Here is a 16,839-nt window from a genome sequence, read left to right as displayed (position 1 = left end):
TATTTAAGTGACTTTGAATGTGGCATGGTTGTTGGTGCCAGACGGTCTAGTTTGAGTATTTCAGAAACTGCTGATCTACTGGGATTTTCACGCACAACCATCTCTAGGGTTTACAGAGAATGGTCCAAAAAAGAGAAAATATCCAGTGAGCGGCAGTTCTCTGGGTGAAAATGTCTTGTTGATGGCAGAGGTCAGAGGAGAATGGCCAGACTGGTTCGAGCAGATATAAAGGCAACAGTAACTCAAATAACCACTCGTTACAACCGAAGTATGCAGAAGAGCATCTCTGCACGCACACCACATCAAACCTTGAAGCAGATGGGCTACAGCAGCAGATGACCACACCGGGTGCCACTCCTGTCACCTAATGAAATGGCCAGTGAGTGTATATATATATATATATATATATATATATATATATATATATAGGACCACCTCATTATTATTATTATTATTATTATTATTAAGGAAGGCCAGGTAAGAGCTCTCCTCAATTGCTGTACTGACCTGGGAAACAAAGCAGTTAGGTAAATCAAAGGATTGTTTTGTTAACTGCTCAGGGGGATGAGTAAGTGGCCTGAATGATAGATCTTTATGAATTCGACCAGGACACCAAGGTTAACGCATCCACTGATATGATAACTTTCAAAGGATCTTTAATGACCATCATTCACTGGATATACTACATTAGACTGCCCCCTACAGGCTTAGTAAAGCCACTTCCAGCTGCAACTCAGCTGTCCCAGGACTTCACCCATACAAATACAGCATATGTAACTAATTGTTGGCCTTGGCATTTTGGTACTGGTGTTACCATTCCTCACCATGTTTGTGTAACTGTTGAGGGCTCTCATGTCATGTCTTAGCTAGTTTCCTCATGATATTAAATAATGATAAAATACAGGGAAGAATCCCAGCAATGTGGGGAGATCCCGTTGATAATGACGATGGTGATTGATAATTATGTTTTTTTCAAATTTAAATTATCTGCCCAGACCTAGGAGGAGATTCCAGTGAAATTCCAAGGGTAGATCCAGCCAGCTCATTTTGCACTTTGTGCCACTGCCATGATCTGCATCCACAGCTACATTTATAAAGGCGCTCAGCCTGTGCTGGGGAATTATTACTGTGTTCTCGGGTGGGCAGCTTTGTGTAACTTCTCATGAACCAATTATTTGTTACGTTTTTAAGGCTTTAATTGACTTTTCATTGACAGAAGCCTCTGGATAATGCTGTGCAAGCAGACGTGGGGAATGAGTTTCTGTCTGTTGCTCTCAGCAGGCGCGTGGTCTGTGAAGACAGATTGTGTTTTCCCTCTGATGCAGTGTGCGTGTAACCTGAGTATACTGGTAATTAGTTTTTGTTGCTTTTTCTCCTGAAGTGAGGAGGATGTGGTTTTCACACACAGCAGGGAGGGGCGTAGGCGGTTTCCTGGAGTATCTGGCACTCTGGCCAGCGCATTCACAGGTGCCACGTTTGAGCATATTGCCGTTTTGCACAGCTTGTGTTGGCGAATCTCACGGTTATCAACTGTTAGAAATATTATATTAGTCATTATTAGATCAGTCAAAGATTCAAAGACTGAGAAAACTGAGAACCACAAAATCTTACAAAGGAGCATCCATAAAAACAAAAGATGCTTACCTGGTTGCTGGAGTGTTTCATGTAATAAAGTAAATGTAATAATAAGTTTTAGAATTGTTAAAACATAATATTTAAAATAGCTCCAGACCAAAAGTGCTCCTTTTTTCCTTTAAGTTAATTATTTACTGCCAGTTAGTTTCATAGACTCGGGAAGCACCTGTATTCGGGGTTCCCTTTGAGCTTTGAGGCCTGTGACAGAGCACTTCAAGGTATTTTCATCTCCATGAAGGCAAAGGGTGCTCATAAATACATAAGAAAAGGAATGCAGTCCTGTTTCACTGATAAGATGCAGCATGCTCTCACATCAATACATGAAGCATCGAGCCAGTTTTTTTTTTCAGAACTCTGAAATGTTAGTAACCAACAATTTGAGTTATTTATTTGAAGTGTAACTTGCATTACTTTAGCCTTTGGTTTAAAAAGGCTTCCATTTGCACCTTTGCATTGCTTTATTTGTTGTTAACCAGTAATCAGACTTGTAATCTCGTTAACACATTGTTTTTTCCTTTTTTTTGGGGGGGGGGGGGGGGGGGGGGGAGCGGGGGGCGAATGGGGCAAAACATGATCCATAATAATAATCATTCTAAGAAGGCCATATGTTCTGTGTTCTCAATATTCTAAAGAATGTATCCAATGTGTGTTGTTTACAGAGGCACTATCAATTCATATATATCTCAGTGGTCTACAAAACACAATAAAACATTAAAACAGGTGTTTTATTTATTGAACACCATATGCAATTTCATTATGTTGCTCTGTTAGAAACTTTTTGAATAGAACCTAAATGGCTCTGAAACATATTGTAAACAAAGTTCCTTGGAAAGGGCAAAGTCATTTATACTACTTCTGCCAGAAGGTGTATACCGTTGTGCTGACTGGTCAGTCAGAACTGTGCTTTCATAGGTTCTCAATGAAGCTGGAGTCACTACAGCAGTTTGAGCAGCCCACAGCACCACCTGCTGGTAACAAAGTAATAATCATGTCCAAAACCCACTAATGGCATTCTCCTCTGCAGGTCTAATTTCAATTTAATTGTAATAATTATTTTCACATTAGGCCAGATGATATCATCAGTAGTATTGTAAATGCTATAGATATTACATTGTAATCTCCCAGTAAATGGATTTGAGAGCTCTGCAGTCTCACTAATCTTTGGTAACTGGAGAAAGTCTCCATTTACATAAGCTAGTGCACCATGGTGATCTTCCATCCGCAATCTGCTGTCATGGCAAAATGTCACTGATATGTGAAATGAGGCTCAGTGGTCAGAGTAAAAGAAGTAAGATGCATTAAAGCAGCATTACAGTCTGTGTAGGGTTTACCTGAGCAATTGTAAGAAGAAACACTTCTGATGTGGTCAGTTCCACTTCACCCCTACCCCATCACTGGGGATTGTGGGTAATCCTATTCTTCTTGACACAGGTATGAGCATGGAAGCCACTCTGATGTTTTCCAAATTGCATACTTGGGCATTTTTAGAAAAATAATCTTGATCACTGCTGTGATTTTCAGTGGAATTTGAATCGATAGCAGCTTGTTGCAAAGACTTCAGGGAATGATTAGCATGGATAAGGTATGCTTCAGTGTCTGCTACCATTGTCAGGATGCCAAAATATGGGAGGATCTATTTGGGAATTTCAGGGCATATTTTCAAGCCTTTGAGTTTTAATATTATATAGTACAAACATACTGTATATTCATACTAATATATGCATAGTTGTATGAAAGTAAAGCTTTTATAACACAGCCCAGGAGGGCTGCTGCTTTTCGTTCTTCTCTGATTCCTAATTAATTCCATGGTCATTGCTGTTGGGTGAGGACACGTGCACAGAGAACCAGGAGGCTTAAATCAGCAGAATTCCCCAGAGAGGGACACCCTGAGCTTCATTCTCACTTGTACAGGTTGCAGCCAAAGCTTATACGGAATGATCTTTTTGGTCTTAATGGGCCTTAATGCATATTCTGATGACAAATTATGGGTGATGCTGTTTTCAAGGTGGCAGAATTAAACTCCCAAATAGAGCAGGCTGCTGTTGCACCCTTGCACAAACTTAAGTTGTATTACTGCAGTAAATATCCCGCTCAATCTCAGAGGATTATCTTTCGCATCTCCCCAAATAAGGACATAAACAAAATAACATTTTCAGTTTTTATTGTGCAAGCCTCACTTTTATAAAGAGAAGTTTTTGAGTTGACTTCCAAAGTACATAATACATACTGAGAATGTATAGAGTGAGTCTTGCAAAGTCAGTATGAGGAGGAACTAGTGTACACAAACACATTTGGTTGACACAACATGGTCGGTCATGAACAAGTTTTAATTTGTAGAGGCAGAGACTGGGCAACTCTGAGCCAAAATGTGCAGTTACTGAATCAGTTCCGCTTGGACTAGTGAGCCAAGATTCACTGTGAAGCCTCTGGTTAATTATTATGTGCCCTACCTGTACTTGTTAATTAAAAATAATGGTTTACTGGTATGACTAACAAAAAGTTCATTTTTGCCATCACCGATTTTTACCTTTACTGTCTCACATTTAGTGAAACCAAACACATTGAAGAGTCAAATAAGGTTTGAGGCACACAGCCATATTCTAAATATAAAGCTGTTGCACATTACAACTCCTTCCCTTCTAATGTCATAAAATTCCAGCTTTATATAACCATAGCAGAATGACTCATTCCCAGAATATTAAAAAGGGCACCCTAAACTGGAACCTGTGCACTCGTCTCCAAAGTCTCAAGAGGTGAATAGTCTCGCTCAGTCTAGAAAAGAAATGACTTATTCTTAATAGTTTTTTCCCCCTCTAGCTGATGTTAAAGGGACAGTTCACCCAAAAAAATTAATTAAGGTATGTTTTCACTTACCCAGCAACGCGAATAACTATTTGATTCTCGTTTTTTAAATCTCTTTTTTATGTTCCTGAAACGGAAAACGATTGGCAAAAAGTACACGGTTCGTTATGAAAATTGAGTGGCAGTGACGTTAATTTTGGAGAATGCCATCGTCTGTTAGCCTATAGCTTCAATATAGAAACGTGTTACTTACTTTATTAAAGCGCATAACAGCGTTGAAATGTTTGGTATATTAACGGATGTTTTGTATGACCTAAATTACATCGTTAATATCTCAACCATGAATTGTGTGATGTCAACAAGTTGCTAGATTGAAACTACAAAAAACATTCGCATTCCACGAACGTCATGTCATCACGACTCTATTTTCACACGAGTCCACCTGCAAGAGACTTTTCTTGGGAATACACCGTTGGCATATTTCGGGTAGAAGTATTCCTCGATGAATCCGAACACAAATTGAGATCTGTGGATGTTCGTGAGTTACCGCGGCATTATATTTGGAAAGAGATGTTGCTCTTGCTGTTGAGTTTTTTAAATGTAAAATCAAACGTAAATTTTCGGAGCATTGAGCGCCACAAAAATATGGGGTCTGTTCAGGTCCGTTGTAAGAGGGTGAGCTGCAACAAGAAAATTTGTTAAATCTCAGTGAAACTATATGGTTGGAAAGATAGTAATGTGGGTAAGGGGAAACACAGCCTACCTTTTTTAAAGCACCTGATTAAAACATGAACTATGACCTGAAGTCAATTAGCAGGAGATGCACCCCCAGTCACCAGGTGGCAGCAGTACAATGGGAACAATTGGAACTTGTTGTCCATCTAGGGCAGAGGTGGGCAACGAGGGCCGTATCTGTTTCTGGTTTTCATGGCAACTTCTGACCTTAATTACTTAATTAGCCATAACATTTACGGCATCTGACATTTTAGCTACATTTCTTGATAAGCGCATGAATGACCACTGAAGACTGTTCTTTTGTCACCATGTGAAACATTTTACTGTGATCTAATCTATCAGTGAACCAATGTTGGTGTATACAGCCAGTTAGCTCATTTAGCTAGGGTAACTGGTGAAAACAAAAATGTGCACACACACCGGCCCTCCAGGACCGGAATTGCCCACCCCTGATCTAGGGTCATATCTCTTTGCTGCACCAGTAGTGAATGGGTATATATGAGAGCTGAATCTCTGATTAATATAATTTCATATGTTTCAGTAAACAATGTCAGTATGAGAATTTTATCTCCTGCCTCCTTCCTTCAACTCCCTGTGTAATACTTCCCCATAATGAGGGTGTAACATATGCTCACTGTAATACACTCTTACCCAAATGAATTCATCTTCAGTAGTGCCCATGTTGGTACAGTATAAAGTTGTATGACTCAATACTCAGAAAACAGAACTTTCTTATGTGGACAGACATCCCCTAGCGACCTCTGGAATTTGGTCGTGTCAACCAATGATCTTAGTAACCCCTTTAGGTAGGAGCAAAACTGGTGTTAATTATTATAAGGTTATTGTTTTCATTTGCAATTGTGTGGTAGGTAAGGAACTGGTCTTGCAACCACATGGGTGTAGATTCAGTTCCTAGGTAAGCCATTAAGGTTGTATGCTCAGCCAAGGTGCACACTTAGTCTGAAATGCCTCAGTATTCAGCTGGTATCCATTTTGGGTGAGTCTTGTGGTATGTATAGTATTTAACAAATTTAGCTGTGCTGTAATGGGCTTGTACTGTAAGTTGTTCTGTAAAAGTGTGTATACTAAATTCATAAGGTGAATCACCGTAAATTCATAAGGTGAATCACCCTTGGAAATGTGCATTTACTAAGCATATTATTAAGGAAACAAATAATGTAGTTTTTGAGACCTGGACTCTGGTCAATTCTTCTATTTTACATTTGAGCAAGGAACTCGGCTTTAATTACTGCAAGTTCCAGCAAGTAAAATTGGCCCTGGATAAGTGTGTCAGCTAAGTGAATAAGAACATAATGTAAGCTCATAAAATAATTTGGCCATGATTCATTCAACATTTGTCCTTTAATTTGACTAACAAGTATGTGCAGGTGTTCGTGTTTCCTTGCCAAGTATTAAAAGAAAGTTAAGGAGAAGTGTTAATTGAATCCGGGTCTGTGTCCTGTTTTGAGATAACACTATGAATTAACAGTGATTTGAAATTGGGTGACTTATACACAGATGGGTGGGGGCAAAAGGGGCATTTTGTAGCGTGTTGTCTGGGAAACTGATCAATTGCAAATTCCAGTCCTGAGATGTTAGATAAAACATTTTCCTCCTTTTAACCATCTATATATGAAATGTAAAATCCAAAGCTATTAAATAGTTTGTGTGAGTTTGTGTTTGTGTGTGTGTGTGTGTGTGTGTGCCCCACTGTAGAATGTTGTGCATGATATATACACACTAGCAGGGTTGAGGTCAATTCCAATTTCAATTCAGTCAATGCACTTATTGTACGTCATTTTGGATAAAAGCATCTGCCAAATAAATGTAATGTCAAGTCACAAAATGAGATTTTAAATTAATTTCATGAACTGAAAATGCCTTGAATGTTCTATGAGGGTTTTTGTTTTTTTGTGAATGAACGAATGATTGCATTTCAATTACTTGCGTAAATTGACTGAATTCAAAACTGAACTGACTCCAACCCTGCACTCCAAATAATGGTTGAATTTACACATTCTATGCACTTGCTGACTCAGCTCTCACATGCTGCAGCAATACATGCAGTACAAGTCTTTAGTTCAGCAGAGCAAAGGACATGCATAGCGCAGCTAAGAAACTGAAACAGAACACGTACCGTAGGCTTCAGAGAATAACATCTGCTTACATTCACAAACTAACAGATCATAATGGGAGCGGTAACAACACTATTAGGCAATTTCATAGGTGTTATTTAACTTTAATCATTTGTCTTGAGTTTTCAAGGTCGTTCCAGATTTATATTTCCTGTGATGAACTTCAAAGGGTTGTTGGTGGTTGACTAATAGTATTGCTGGGTTTTACCATATTTTACGGAATGCATGATCACACTGTTTCAGGTTCATTGCTCCTTTTAAATCATGGTGTAGAAATATTTTGTTTACATTTTGTTTACTTCAGGGTAACATCCGGGCTGTTTTATTTATACACAGGCCAAGGTGCTGAAAGAAAAAGAATGTGATGAATGCATTGTGGTGGAGAGAAAAGCTACTACATATATAAAAAGTATTGTGGGAGTTAGATTTCCACATAGGCTAGACTGGTCTAGGGCACTGAGAGGGTTTTTTGTGCACTAATACTGTGCAGCCAGTGCAGGAACCCAGTCGAGTATTGCATAGTCCTGAGTCTATCATGGTCAGGACTTATTCCAGACTTTAGGGTCCTTCATTATTGTAAGAATGTCTCCAATTTATATGCCGCTCTTGAGCCTCAGCCTTGTCTTTTTTCAAGTGCTGTTGTTTCAAGGTAAAACATTTGGTTAATTACCCCCAATTCTTGTAAATTCATGTCATATCAATACTACGGAAAAAGTGTATATAGTTGTAATAATCTGGTGCCACAACTTCTAGGAGCTATGTAGGCTATTTTGGCCATTCTATACATTTAGACAGCCAGTATATCCACGTAGAAATAAATGTACCGTACTTTTTCTGCCGTGCATTATGGTTCATTTTGATTGTGAACACTGGCCCTGTATTAATCTATTTTCCATAAACAGTTTTCTTGTGATGACAGTTAAGCTGTCCAGCACTTTTCGTGGGCGGTCATAATACGACCCATAAATATACTGCGGAAAGTGTGTTTATTCAGTTGGACTCATTTGAATGTCTAAATGAGATTGGTGTCATTACAATGCATCTCAGGCGTTCGAAAGCACAGTGGCGCGGCTAATCCACCACGGGCTCGGAGCGGAGCCTCACGGTGATTGCTTTCATGATGGCGACGTTAATGCAGAAGAGATGTTTTGTCATTCCACTCGCCTCTGCTCTAAATTAAAAAAAAAAAAAAAAAAAAAAAAAACATTAATTAATTGGTTCCGTGAATTTACCAAAACATATAGCAAAGTGACACAGGGACTGTTTTTAGAATATGCTGCCTAAGACTAAGATTCTCATTTGAAATGATCTTTCCCGTGATGTATGGTTTACTAGGATACATAAGATAAAACCCGCTGCTTTCATTGTCCCCTTGGACTCTGAAGGTCCTAATTCCTTGCATCTGAAGGGTAATAAAAAGTTCCATTAACAAGGTTGTATGAGATGTAGTTTTTCGTGTAAGCACCAATGCTGTCCCGTTATATATATATATATATATATATATAGAAATAGCCTTTTATCCACGTAATTACTTTTTAATTTAATAATCTACGCATCATATTTTAAATACAATATATTTCAAGGACATAAGGGCTCTATGTAGGGTACCTACGCTAGGCTGGATGTCTACGAAGTCTGTAGCTCTGAATGTGGTGAATTTACGTGAACATCGTTTTTCTTATGAAAATGGCCGAAAGAAGGAATGTTAAAATGGCACATCTTATTAATATATTATTTTTATGTGGTATGCACCGACATGGCTTAGACCAACACTCGAATAATGTTCACGCGTAAACAACAATTGTAGCCTACCATATCAGACTGCTTGTTTCCTTCAGAGAGAAAAAACCAAGGACAGCTTACACTCGGAGAAATGATAGCCGCTTCAGGAGAAGACCCCGGACAGGCTTGCTTAAATACAGAGGTTGCGAACACACTGTGAGATTGATTGATGCGCGCTTTAACCATCGAGTGGCATATCCCGTTGAATGACAAACGGTTAAGCCAATTGCTCTAAAGATGTAATATCCTATATTGCCGTAGTGTCTTCATTTCGGAAAACCTCCAAACAAATGAAAGGATACAGAGAGAAGCAACCAAAGACAAACCATTACAAAATAACGCGAATAAGGCTGCCTTAGTTTTCAGTTGCTAGAAAAACGCCACTCGAGTTTATTATTCGAAGTGCGATCATTTGTATGACAGGATTCCAGCAATGGCCAATATTCTGGCCATGTCACTGCTTCTAGTCCTCGTCATGAAAAGCTCTGTGTTTTCGATGGCGTTTGTTCGAACGGGATAGTCCTTTAGTTATTCAAAGCGTGTCACGACGCTTCACAGATTCCGAGCTTAATCACATGTTCAGAACCTGGACAGCTCCTCGCTGTGGAACGCTTCCACTATATGAGCGGCGCGAGGAGTCCCTGCCGCGATAGGGGGGAAGCCCTCCGAAACCAGAAGCGGAAGGCAAAATGTCCTCTTCCAGATTCAGGGATGCAGCTTGCTAGTAACTTGGTTAGACGTGGACACATAACAACATCTTGCTGAATGATGATGCTTGCATTTCGGATTCAGTCTTTTTCTTATGCCCTGTATTCTGAGAAGCGGCAGGGGTGCCTGTCCAACGCACAACTGCTAAGGATAGCAGCCTACACACTGCAAGCCCAGAGCGCCACTCACACTGATCAACGGAAAGGGAGACATTGTTTTCACCATCACGGGGCCCCACGAGGCACGGATAGACTGTCAACAATGTAAATCAAGAAAGGTAGGTTTGCTGGTCAAAATTAATAATTGATTATTATGAGTTTAATGGGGATTCGCTTCGCCTCCACCGGTGTGAACCCCTCCCCCACTTTAGTTAGCTGATCACTTGCATTTTTCGTCTTATTGATGATCTTCTAAAGACCAAACTTGTAATGTAATTAGGTGTGTAATTTGTTATTTCCGCGTATATTGTTAATGAATTCCCCAAAAAACCGAAAGGTCGCCACGCTCCGTATTTGTAATGTATTTGACTCGAATCAAACGCGCGCTGTTACCGAAAGGAGTTCGCGGCCTTGTACAATATGGTAAACGAAAAGCATGGTACGAATTTACTTAAGGGTGGATGTGAACAAGGTATCAGAAAAGTTATTGTGATAAACTTGCATTTGGGATATATAGGCCCTTGCTCCTGATGGAGACAGAGAAATTAATTGTAGGGAAAGAATAGTGTTTTATTGACAGGTTTTGGGGGAAGTATTACTGTATTGGTGTGCAGGGGTGTCCGTAAAAGGGGAATGCACAATGAGCATGATTTATGGCAGTATGGTTATCCATTTTCCTTTAAAGTAATTGTTTTGAGCGTTGTCCAGAACCAACACGAAAGCAATGTAGACTGGACTTTATATTCTCGCAGCGCCTGATGTCCGTAATACGTGTATTAAGAACAATATCAGCGTTCCCCTTCGTCCCATGTCTTCAGACTATTCTACAACTTTTAACGTTCACTTTTCTCCTCAAAATATATTAATAAACAAAACATATTTTAAAAAACATCTTAACTTTTTAAAAAGCACCTTGGAGGAACGCTCTGTGATGGTGATGGAGTTTGTCCTGTTTGACCCATCGATATCATATAACACAATTTTAAGTATTGTTACGTCCACTTTTAAGTTTTACATATCCATAGGTTATAAAGTTATAAAAAAGCTTTCAGACCGTTGATTCGCTTCAGATGAAATCTTAAGCAATAGGTTTCTTTTCCATCCTCTCATCCGCCCCCGCTATTCCAAGTTTAATCACCTTAGAAGCCCACCCACTGACCTAGCTAGTGATGAGCACATTTCTTTTCAGCTGAAGCCTGAAGTCGTACAGAGACCAGAACCGTTGTAATAAACTGTGCGTGTGTGCATGCATGTGCATTGTTATCATCACCTAGTGCGTATTATTTAGGGATTAATTTTAAGCAACTGGATTTTCATACAGTTAAAAACTGATGGCGTTTATCGCGCGAGGACCTGAACTCACAAACTGTGACAAGGGATATTCTTGAGTCCAAGTTCAATGCTTGGAACTTTTGATGCAATTAATGATATCCATGCAACTTTAAACTGTCCTAAATGACTATACGAGCAGACAGAGCTGTGCCAACGCAAAATTAAAAATGTAAAACACAGGTATGCTGCATCTATCTGTCTGTCTATTCAGTTCATGCTATTGTAGTATTGCTGTTAGGTCACTGAAATACTCAGATGGTTGTAATGAATATTTTTGGTGCACCAAACTGGGATATCATCTTGGTTCGTCTTGGACAAATTTCTGATATGCCAAGTTACTGGAGCATATATTGCACCATTAGAGGTGAAGTATTTCACACAAGCATTCCACCTTCAAACCTGTGTTGTAAACAACACAGTTTGTGTTTACAAAATGAAGGTCACCCCTTCCATACTTATTAGGATAAGGCACCAAAAATGTCTCATAAATAATGCTGTAATCTGTCACATGGAGAAAAAAGAACCATTCAAAAGACAAGATTGATATTCCTGTTGTCTACCCCATCCCCCACTTCTCTCTAGGTTCATTATGTGTGTGCATGAAGTGTCTCTCCTTTGTGGTGACCTCAGGAGTTAAATTTGGGTGACGTCCTGTGGAACCCCAGCCATAGCCCTGATTCCTCAGTATGACTGATCCTCAGTAAGTACACCCTCTGCTCTGTTTTGCTCTGATGAAAGCTGTGCTGTTGTGCAGGGGCTTTGGTTAAACAGCAGCCCATCTTTTTTCTCAGCCAACACATCCACACATACAGATTTCACCTGCTTCACTCTGTTTTGACCCAGCTAGATCTGAATGAGACTGAGTGATTGATGAGAGAAAGAAATGTTCTGTACAAACAAGTGGAGATGGGATCGTAGCAAGGTTGCTACAAGGACAAATGTATGTCTGAGTATTTGGCTTTTATTAAGCTAATTACATGTTTGTAATTTCAAAAAAGCCTATAACAATGTAAACCGTTGACCACAAACATCCAAAACCCAAATATGAAACAGAAGACAATGTATTCAGTTTTACACTGGGAAACTAAATGAAATAAACATGTTGGTAACATAACATAGCCTAACCACAGATAAGGACACCATAGAGTGTGCTTCGGGTGAAGCCATTATAAGCTGTGACATCATTAGCCACATTAGTGTATTCCTCTTGTCATATTCTCATTATCAAATTTAATTGGTAAGGTCCCCAGAGAGACCATACCAATTGTGATGACATTCTGACTACAGTGGCGTCTATAGTAATGGTCAGGTGCGTGGGGGGCTGTCTGGCGTAAGAAGCAGATTTTGTACCCACTGGATCTGCAGTGCTCCTTGGTTTAAAGTAAAAAGCAACCTAAACTTGTTCTTTGCTTGAGTAACTTCCCAGCTGTATATTATTACTTCACCTGCATGAATGAGGTGAACAGAGCTCTGTGTAAAAGAGATATAGGGCATTCTTTTGTTTCTGACTCTGAAGAACCTCTTGCATCATATTGGGCCAGTTTCACACTTACAGATTAAGCCTAGTGCTGGACTAAATTACATTTTGAATGGAGATTCTCCGTACACAACTCAATTCAGTCCAGGACTAAGCTTGATCTGTGTCTGTGAAACCACCAATTGATCTGTTATGTTTTGTGTTCAGTGTGTGTGTTTAGATAAGTCAATTGGTTTATACCATCTGCTTGCAAAAAACTTATTTAATGTAAGTGGTATTTATAAATTGTATACACACAGGCATGCACACACACAGGTACGCACACATGCGTGTACGCGCACATGCACATACTCAAACACGCACACACAAACACACACACAGACACACATACACTTTGATACACCTCCTAGCTTACAGTTTTCACATAACCCTTTGTACAACTGGAGGTTTTCTGGGGAGACAAGTCACATTCTGAAGGACATGTTGTGTTGTTTGACTATGCTATTTCTACACTCTTCATGCTTAAGTTCACTACAGGAAATAGCCAGAAAAGACTAAACAGAGTGACATAAATTAAAAACCTTCAGTCTTTAGGTCTGAGAATGAACTACCTCTTGTTCTGTGCATAGGGGCCTTGTTTTGAAACTTGCTGCAGGACTACCCTTTGTAAAAAGCGTCAAAAAAGATTATGTCTGTATTTTACTAGATTCTGGGGCAGTGGGAATATTCAGTGACTGGGTGCTTAAAACGAGAGGAGTGTAAGTCTGTCCAGTTAGTTTTACACACACAACTTTATTTACCTGCTTTACCTGTGAACCACAGCAGTTGGTGAGCTGAAACTTGTTTGGGGCAGAAACTTCCCTTTAAACTGATTATTGGTCTCAACCTGTTTTCAGGCATTTTTCTTGATTATTAATACACCAATTAATTTGCTAAATACTCAATACCATGCAATATAGCCAGCTGTCTTGAATTAGGCCATTTAGCGAGTAATAAAATTATTTTTATTTGCATTGCAAAATTGTGCACATTTTAATAACATTTTTTGTGGATACACCTTGACCTCTTCCTTCTCCACACTCACACTCAGATAATATTAATGGTAAAGATCTACAACGTGCAGACTTTCAACAATCTTGAAGAGCAAGTTTTGTTATTGCAGGTTATGCTGAAAGCTAACCCGGTAGTTGACCAAGTGGTGTATCATTTTTCGTTAAGTGTACTTACTGAATAGAACTTATTTCTCTGAATGGAATTTATCAGATAATCTCCCTAACAAGATGTGAAGAAGCTGTGTGTTACTTGCCAATTAATCAGCCAGATTGTTGGCATGCTTGTTAATCAAGGAAACTTAATGAAAACAGGTTGAGACTAATGATCAGTTTAAAGGAAATTTTTCGGCCGCACCAATTTTCAGCTCAACAACTGCACCTGCCTGTGAAGCCACTGACTGTGGACTCCATTACATTTAAGGTCCTACATTTATGAACACCGTGTTCTTAAATGTATTGTGCCAGATTTTATATTTCTCATGGTGTGATATTTTGGCAGTAAAGTGTATTGATATCAGAACATTCCTATACTCGCCTGTGGTGCTGTGTGGTGGAATGTGGACTCCTTTAACCCAACAATCCCCTGCTTGTGAAGCAACAGTTTCCTGTGATGAAGCAGTGAATGTTTCGATCTGTGGCAATCGGGATCTTTGATTGCCCGCTCGCTTATCTCACCCCCTCCCTGTACAGTCAGATTTATCTTTGATGTGTGAGGTAGGGCGTGTTCCCGGGCGCGGTGACGCACGCGTGGCTGTCGGCAGTGATACGTGGCTCAAGTTAATGCGTCCTGATGGCTGGCTGTTTTAATGCTCTGCGCAGCAGCTGGTGGTGTGAGAGTCTGACAGCTGTTACCACGGCGTCCTTCTTGGGGGCTGAGAGGACTCTGTCACTGGGCAAAGCCCTTGGGTTGCTCTGTTTAAGATGTCCGCCACTCACGTGGGTCCGCCAACCAGAGGAATCGGACGAAGCGAATCATTTTAGGGCAGGTGTGTATCTACTGATAGGACCTGTGATTTGCCTATTTGTGTAGATCCAGGAAAGCTTGTCTTGTGGTATGCTGCATTGTGATCAGTGTTGTGCTTGAGTAGCAGTGTGTCGTAAACTTCTTGAGGTTCCCCTTTAACATATTTCACAGTGCTAATAGCATTTATTTTTCTGTTCTTAGAAAGTAGTAAGTCATTCTAGAGAATTTCATTTGTGTCTAACCTTACCAGTTTGTTAGATGGATACAAATTGAAATCGCTGTTCTATGCTATATTGTTTTACGGATATATCCAGCTTATTGATATTAATACATGAATTCCCCATGCTAAAGTACCTGTGATGGTGCAGAGTACAGTGTATTGCTCTATTATAACTTTCTCTCTATAAAAAAGTTAAAGAGTTACAGTGCACTGGACCAAGTGTGAACTCCTCCACCTCTGAAAAATGTCAAAACTTATGTGCAATGTTCTCAGTACTTGTAGGCAAATACATTTAGCTCATTTCTGTGTTCTTTGGAGTCTTGCAGTATTTGCAAAGTAGAGAAAGCAGTTTACACCAAACTCTTGCCTTTCAGCCAGTCAGTGGTCCCAAAAGGCAGTCACCAAAAATTGTATAACTATTATCAGCACATTCTGTTAAAGTTGGGAATCCCATGGGGAAAGCATATTCCAACTAGGAACTGAGAGTACTGCAATACTAGAAGTGAACTGGTGTTTTTTAACTTTGGAGTTTTCTTAAAATATCCCTGGCTTAGCCTCTTTGGCCAAATACTGTTATTTTCTTTATTTAAAAATGAAATGGAATGTCATTCTGTCATCTTTCAATGTGTGTGGTCCTTTACATTTCTGAAAATGGGCTCGTCAAATGTTGAATGACACATTGACATAGCTGAGAGGTTAACTAATTCTGCTTTATAAATGTGAGAAGCCTTCAATCCTCAAACAGTTTTGTTCACGCAAATAGATGTGATGGGTGTCTTTGCTCCGCATGAATTTCCTCCTGCTGAGTTTTTCATTTTTAAACTGTGGGTTTAACACAATAGTCGTCAGCCACAGGGCCAATCTGTTTTTGATTTTGATGTAAAATCTACATTTCTGGCCCAATAAACATGTGAATCAACAGGTTGAACCACTAGGCTTAGAGTAATCAGCAAAAATCAGCAGACGAATGTAAATGTCCAAGACCAGGGTGGAGGATAACTGCTTCGACACAATATATTTTCCATGAACAGATGCCTTTATACTCACTTGAGCTGTATATTTAACCTAATTTGCTTCAGTAAACAATTACTCATCACAGCAAACATGTTGCCACAGCTGTGTCCCACCTCGGATCTGAGCCTACAACCTTATTGCGAGTGCACAGTCACAGTCACAGTCACAGTGTGGAGTAAACTGAGGCACATCATTCTAATTTGTATTGTGTGATGTCATTTCAAAGTAAGCCTGGGCTTCTTTCATAGCCGGAATGTTTTCAGAGGAATTTCAGGTTTTAATTTTGAGATCATCAGTTTACATATGCAACAGTCTAATGAAGAAACATTCTAGATTATCTGTTATTTATGTTGATTGTATCATATGATTATATAGAGATGTATATTGCCATATTAAAATATATTTCTGTTTTAAAAACAGCTCAGTATTACTTCAGCGATTTCTGATTTTATGATATTTCACATGATTTTCCCCTGAACATTGCTGTAGTAAAAACATTGCGATAACATGATATAAATGATCAATTTTGCAGTATCAACTACATTTTATTTGTTTTGCATTTTTGTCTTGTGTAATGCTGGTATATTATTTTTTTTTTGGCATACTTTGTAACATTTTTTAAACAGGAGTTCCAATATTTGTTAAAATAGTCTTTAGTTGCAATTAGTGTATAATTATGAGGGCCATTGAAAAAGAACAACCTGTGTTTTCTCCTTCCTGTTTTAGTGGGTTCACCGGGAGGCATGTGTGGGAGTGCATTCCCTCATTCGGCGTTTGGCCGTGGTTTCGGGCTGTCAGGCTGGCTCGTACGGTTTTGTGGACATC

At 39.4% G+C, this 16,839-nt stretch overlaps 1 protein-coding gene and 1 long non-coding RNA gene across 2 annotated transcripts in view; one reads left to right on the top strand and one right to left on the bottom strand.

Moving 5' to 3' along the window:
- Positions 1–7,395: 7,395 nt before the first annotated feature.
- Positions 7,396–9,257, bottom strand: LOC118227453. The gene is made up of 2 exons (XR_004765284.1): positions 9,120–9,257; positions 7,396–8,478 (listed from the first exon to the last, which is right to left on the bottom strand). It is a non-coding gene; the product is annotated as an uncharacterized LOC118227453 (long non-coding RNA).
- A 117-nt stretch (positions 9,258–9,374) lies between these two features.
- LOC118227450 (transmembrane protein 266-like) overlaps positions 9,375–16,839 on the top strand; it is a 33,913-nt gene continuing 26,448 nt past the window's right edge. The window contains exons 1-2 of the mRNA XM_035417938.1: positions 9,375–10,074; positions 11,870–11,987. Of these exons, the coding sequence (XP_035273829.1) occupies positions 11,974–11,987 (14 nt within the window). The 5' untranslated portion in view covers positions 9,375–10,074; positions 11,870–11,973. The remainder of the gene's footprint in view (positions 10,075–11,869; positions 11,988–16,839) is intronic.

This window comes from Anguilla anguilla, chromosome 5 (assembly GCF_013347855.1).
Source record: "Anguilla anguilla isolate fAngAng1 chromosome 5, fAngAng1.pri, whole genome shotgun sequence".
Taxonomy (NCBI): Eukaryota; Metazoa; Chordata; class Actinopteri; order Anguilliformes; family Anguillidae; genus Anguilla; species Anguilla anguilla.
This window is presented reverse-complemented; position numbering and strand designations above follow the sequence as displayed.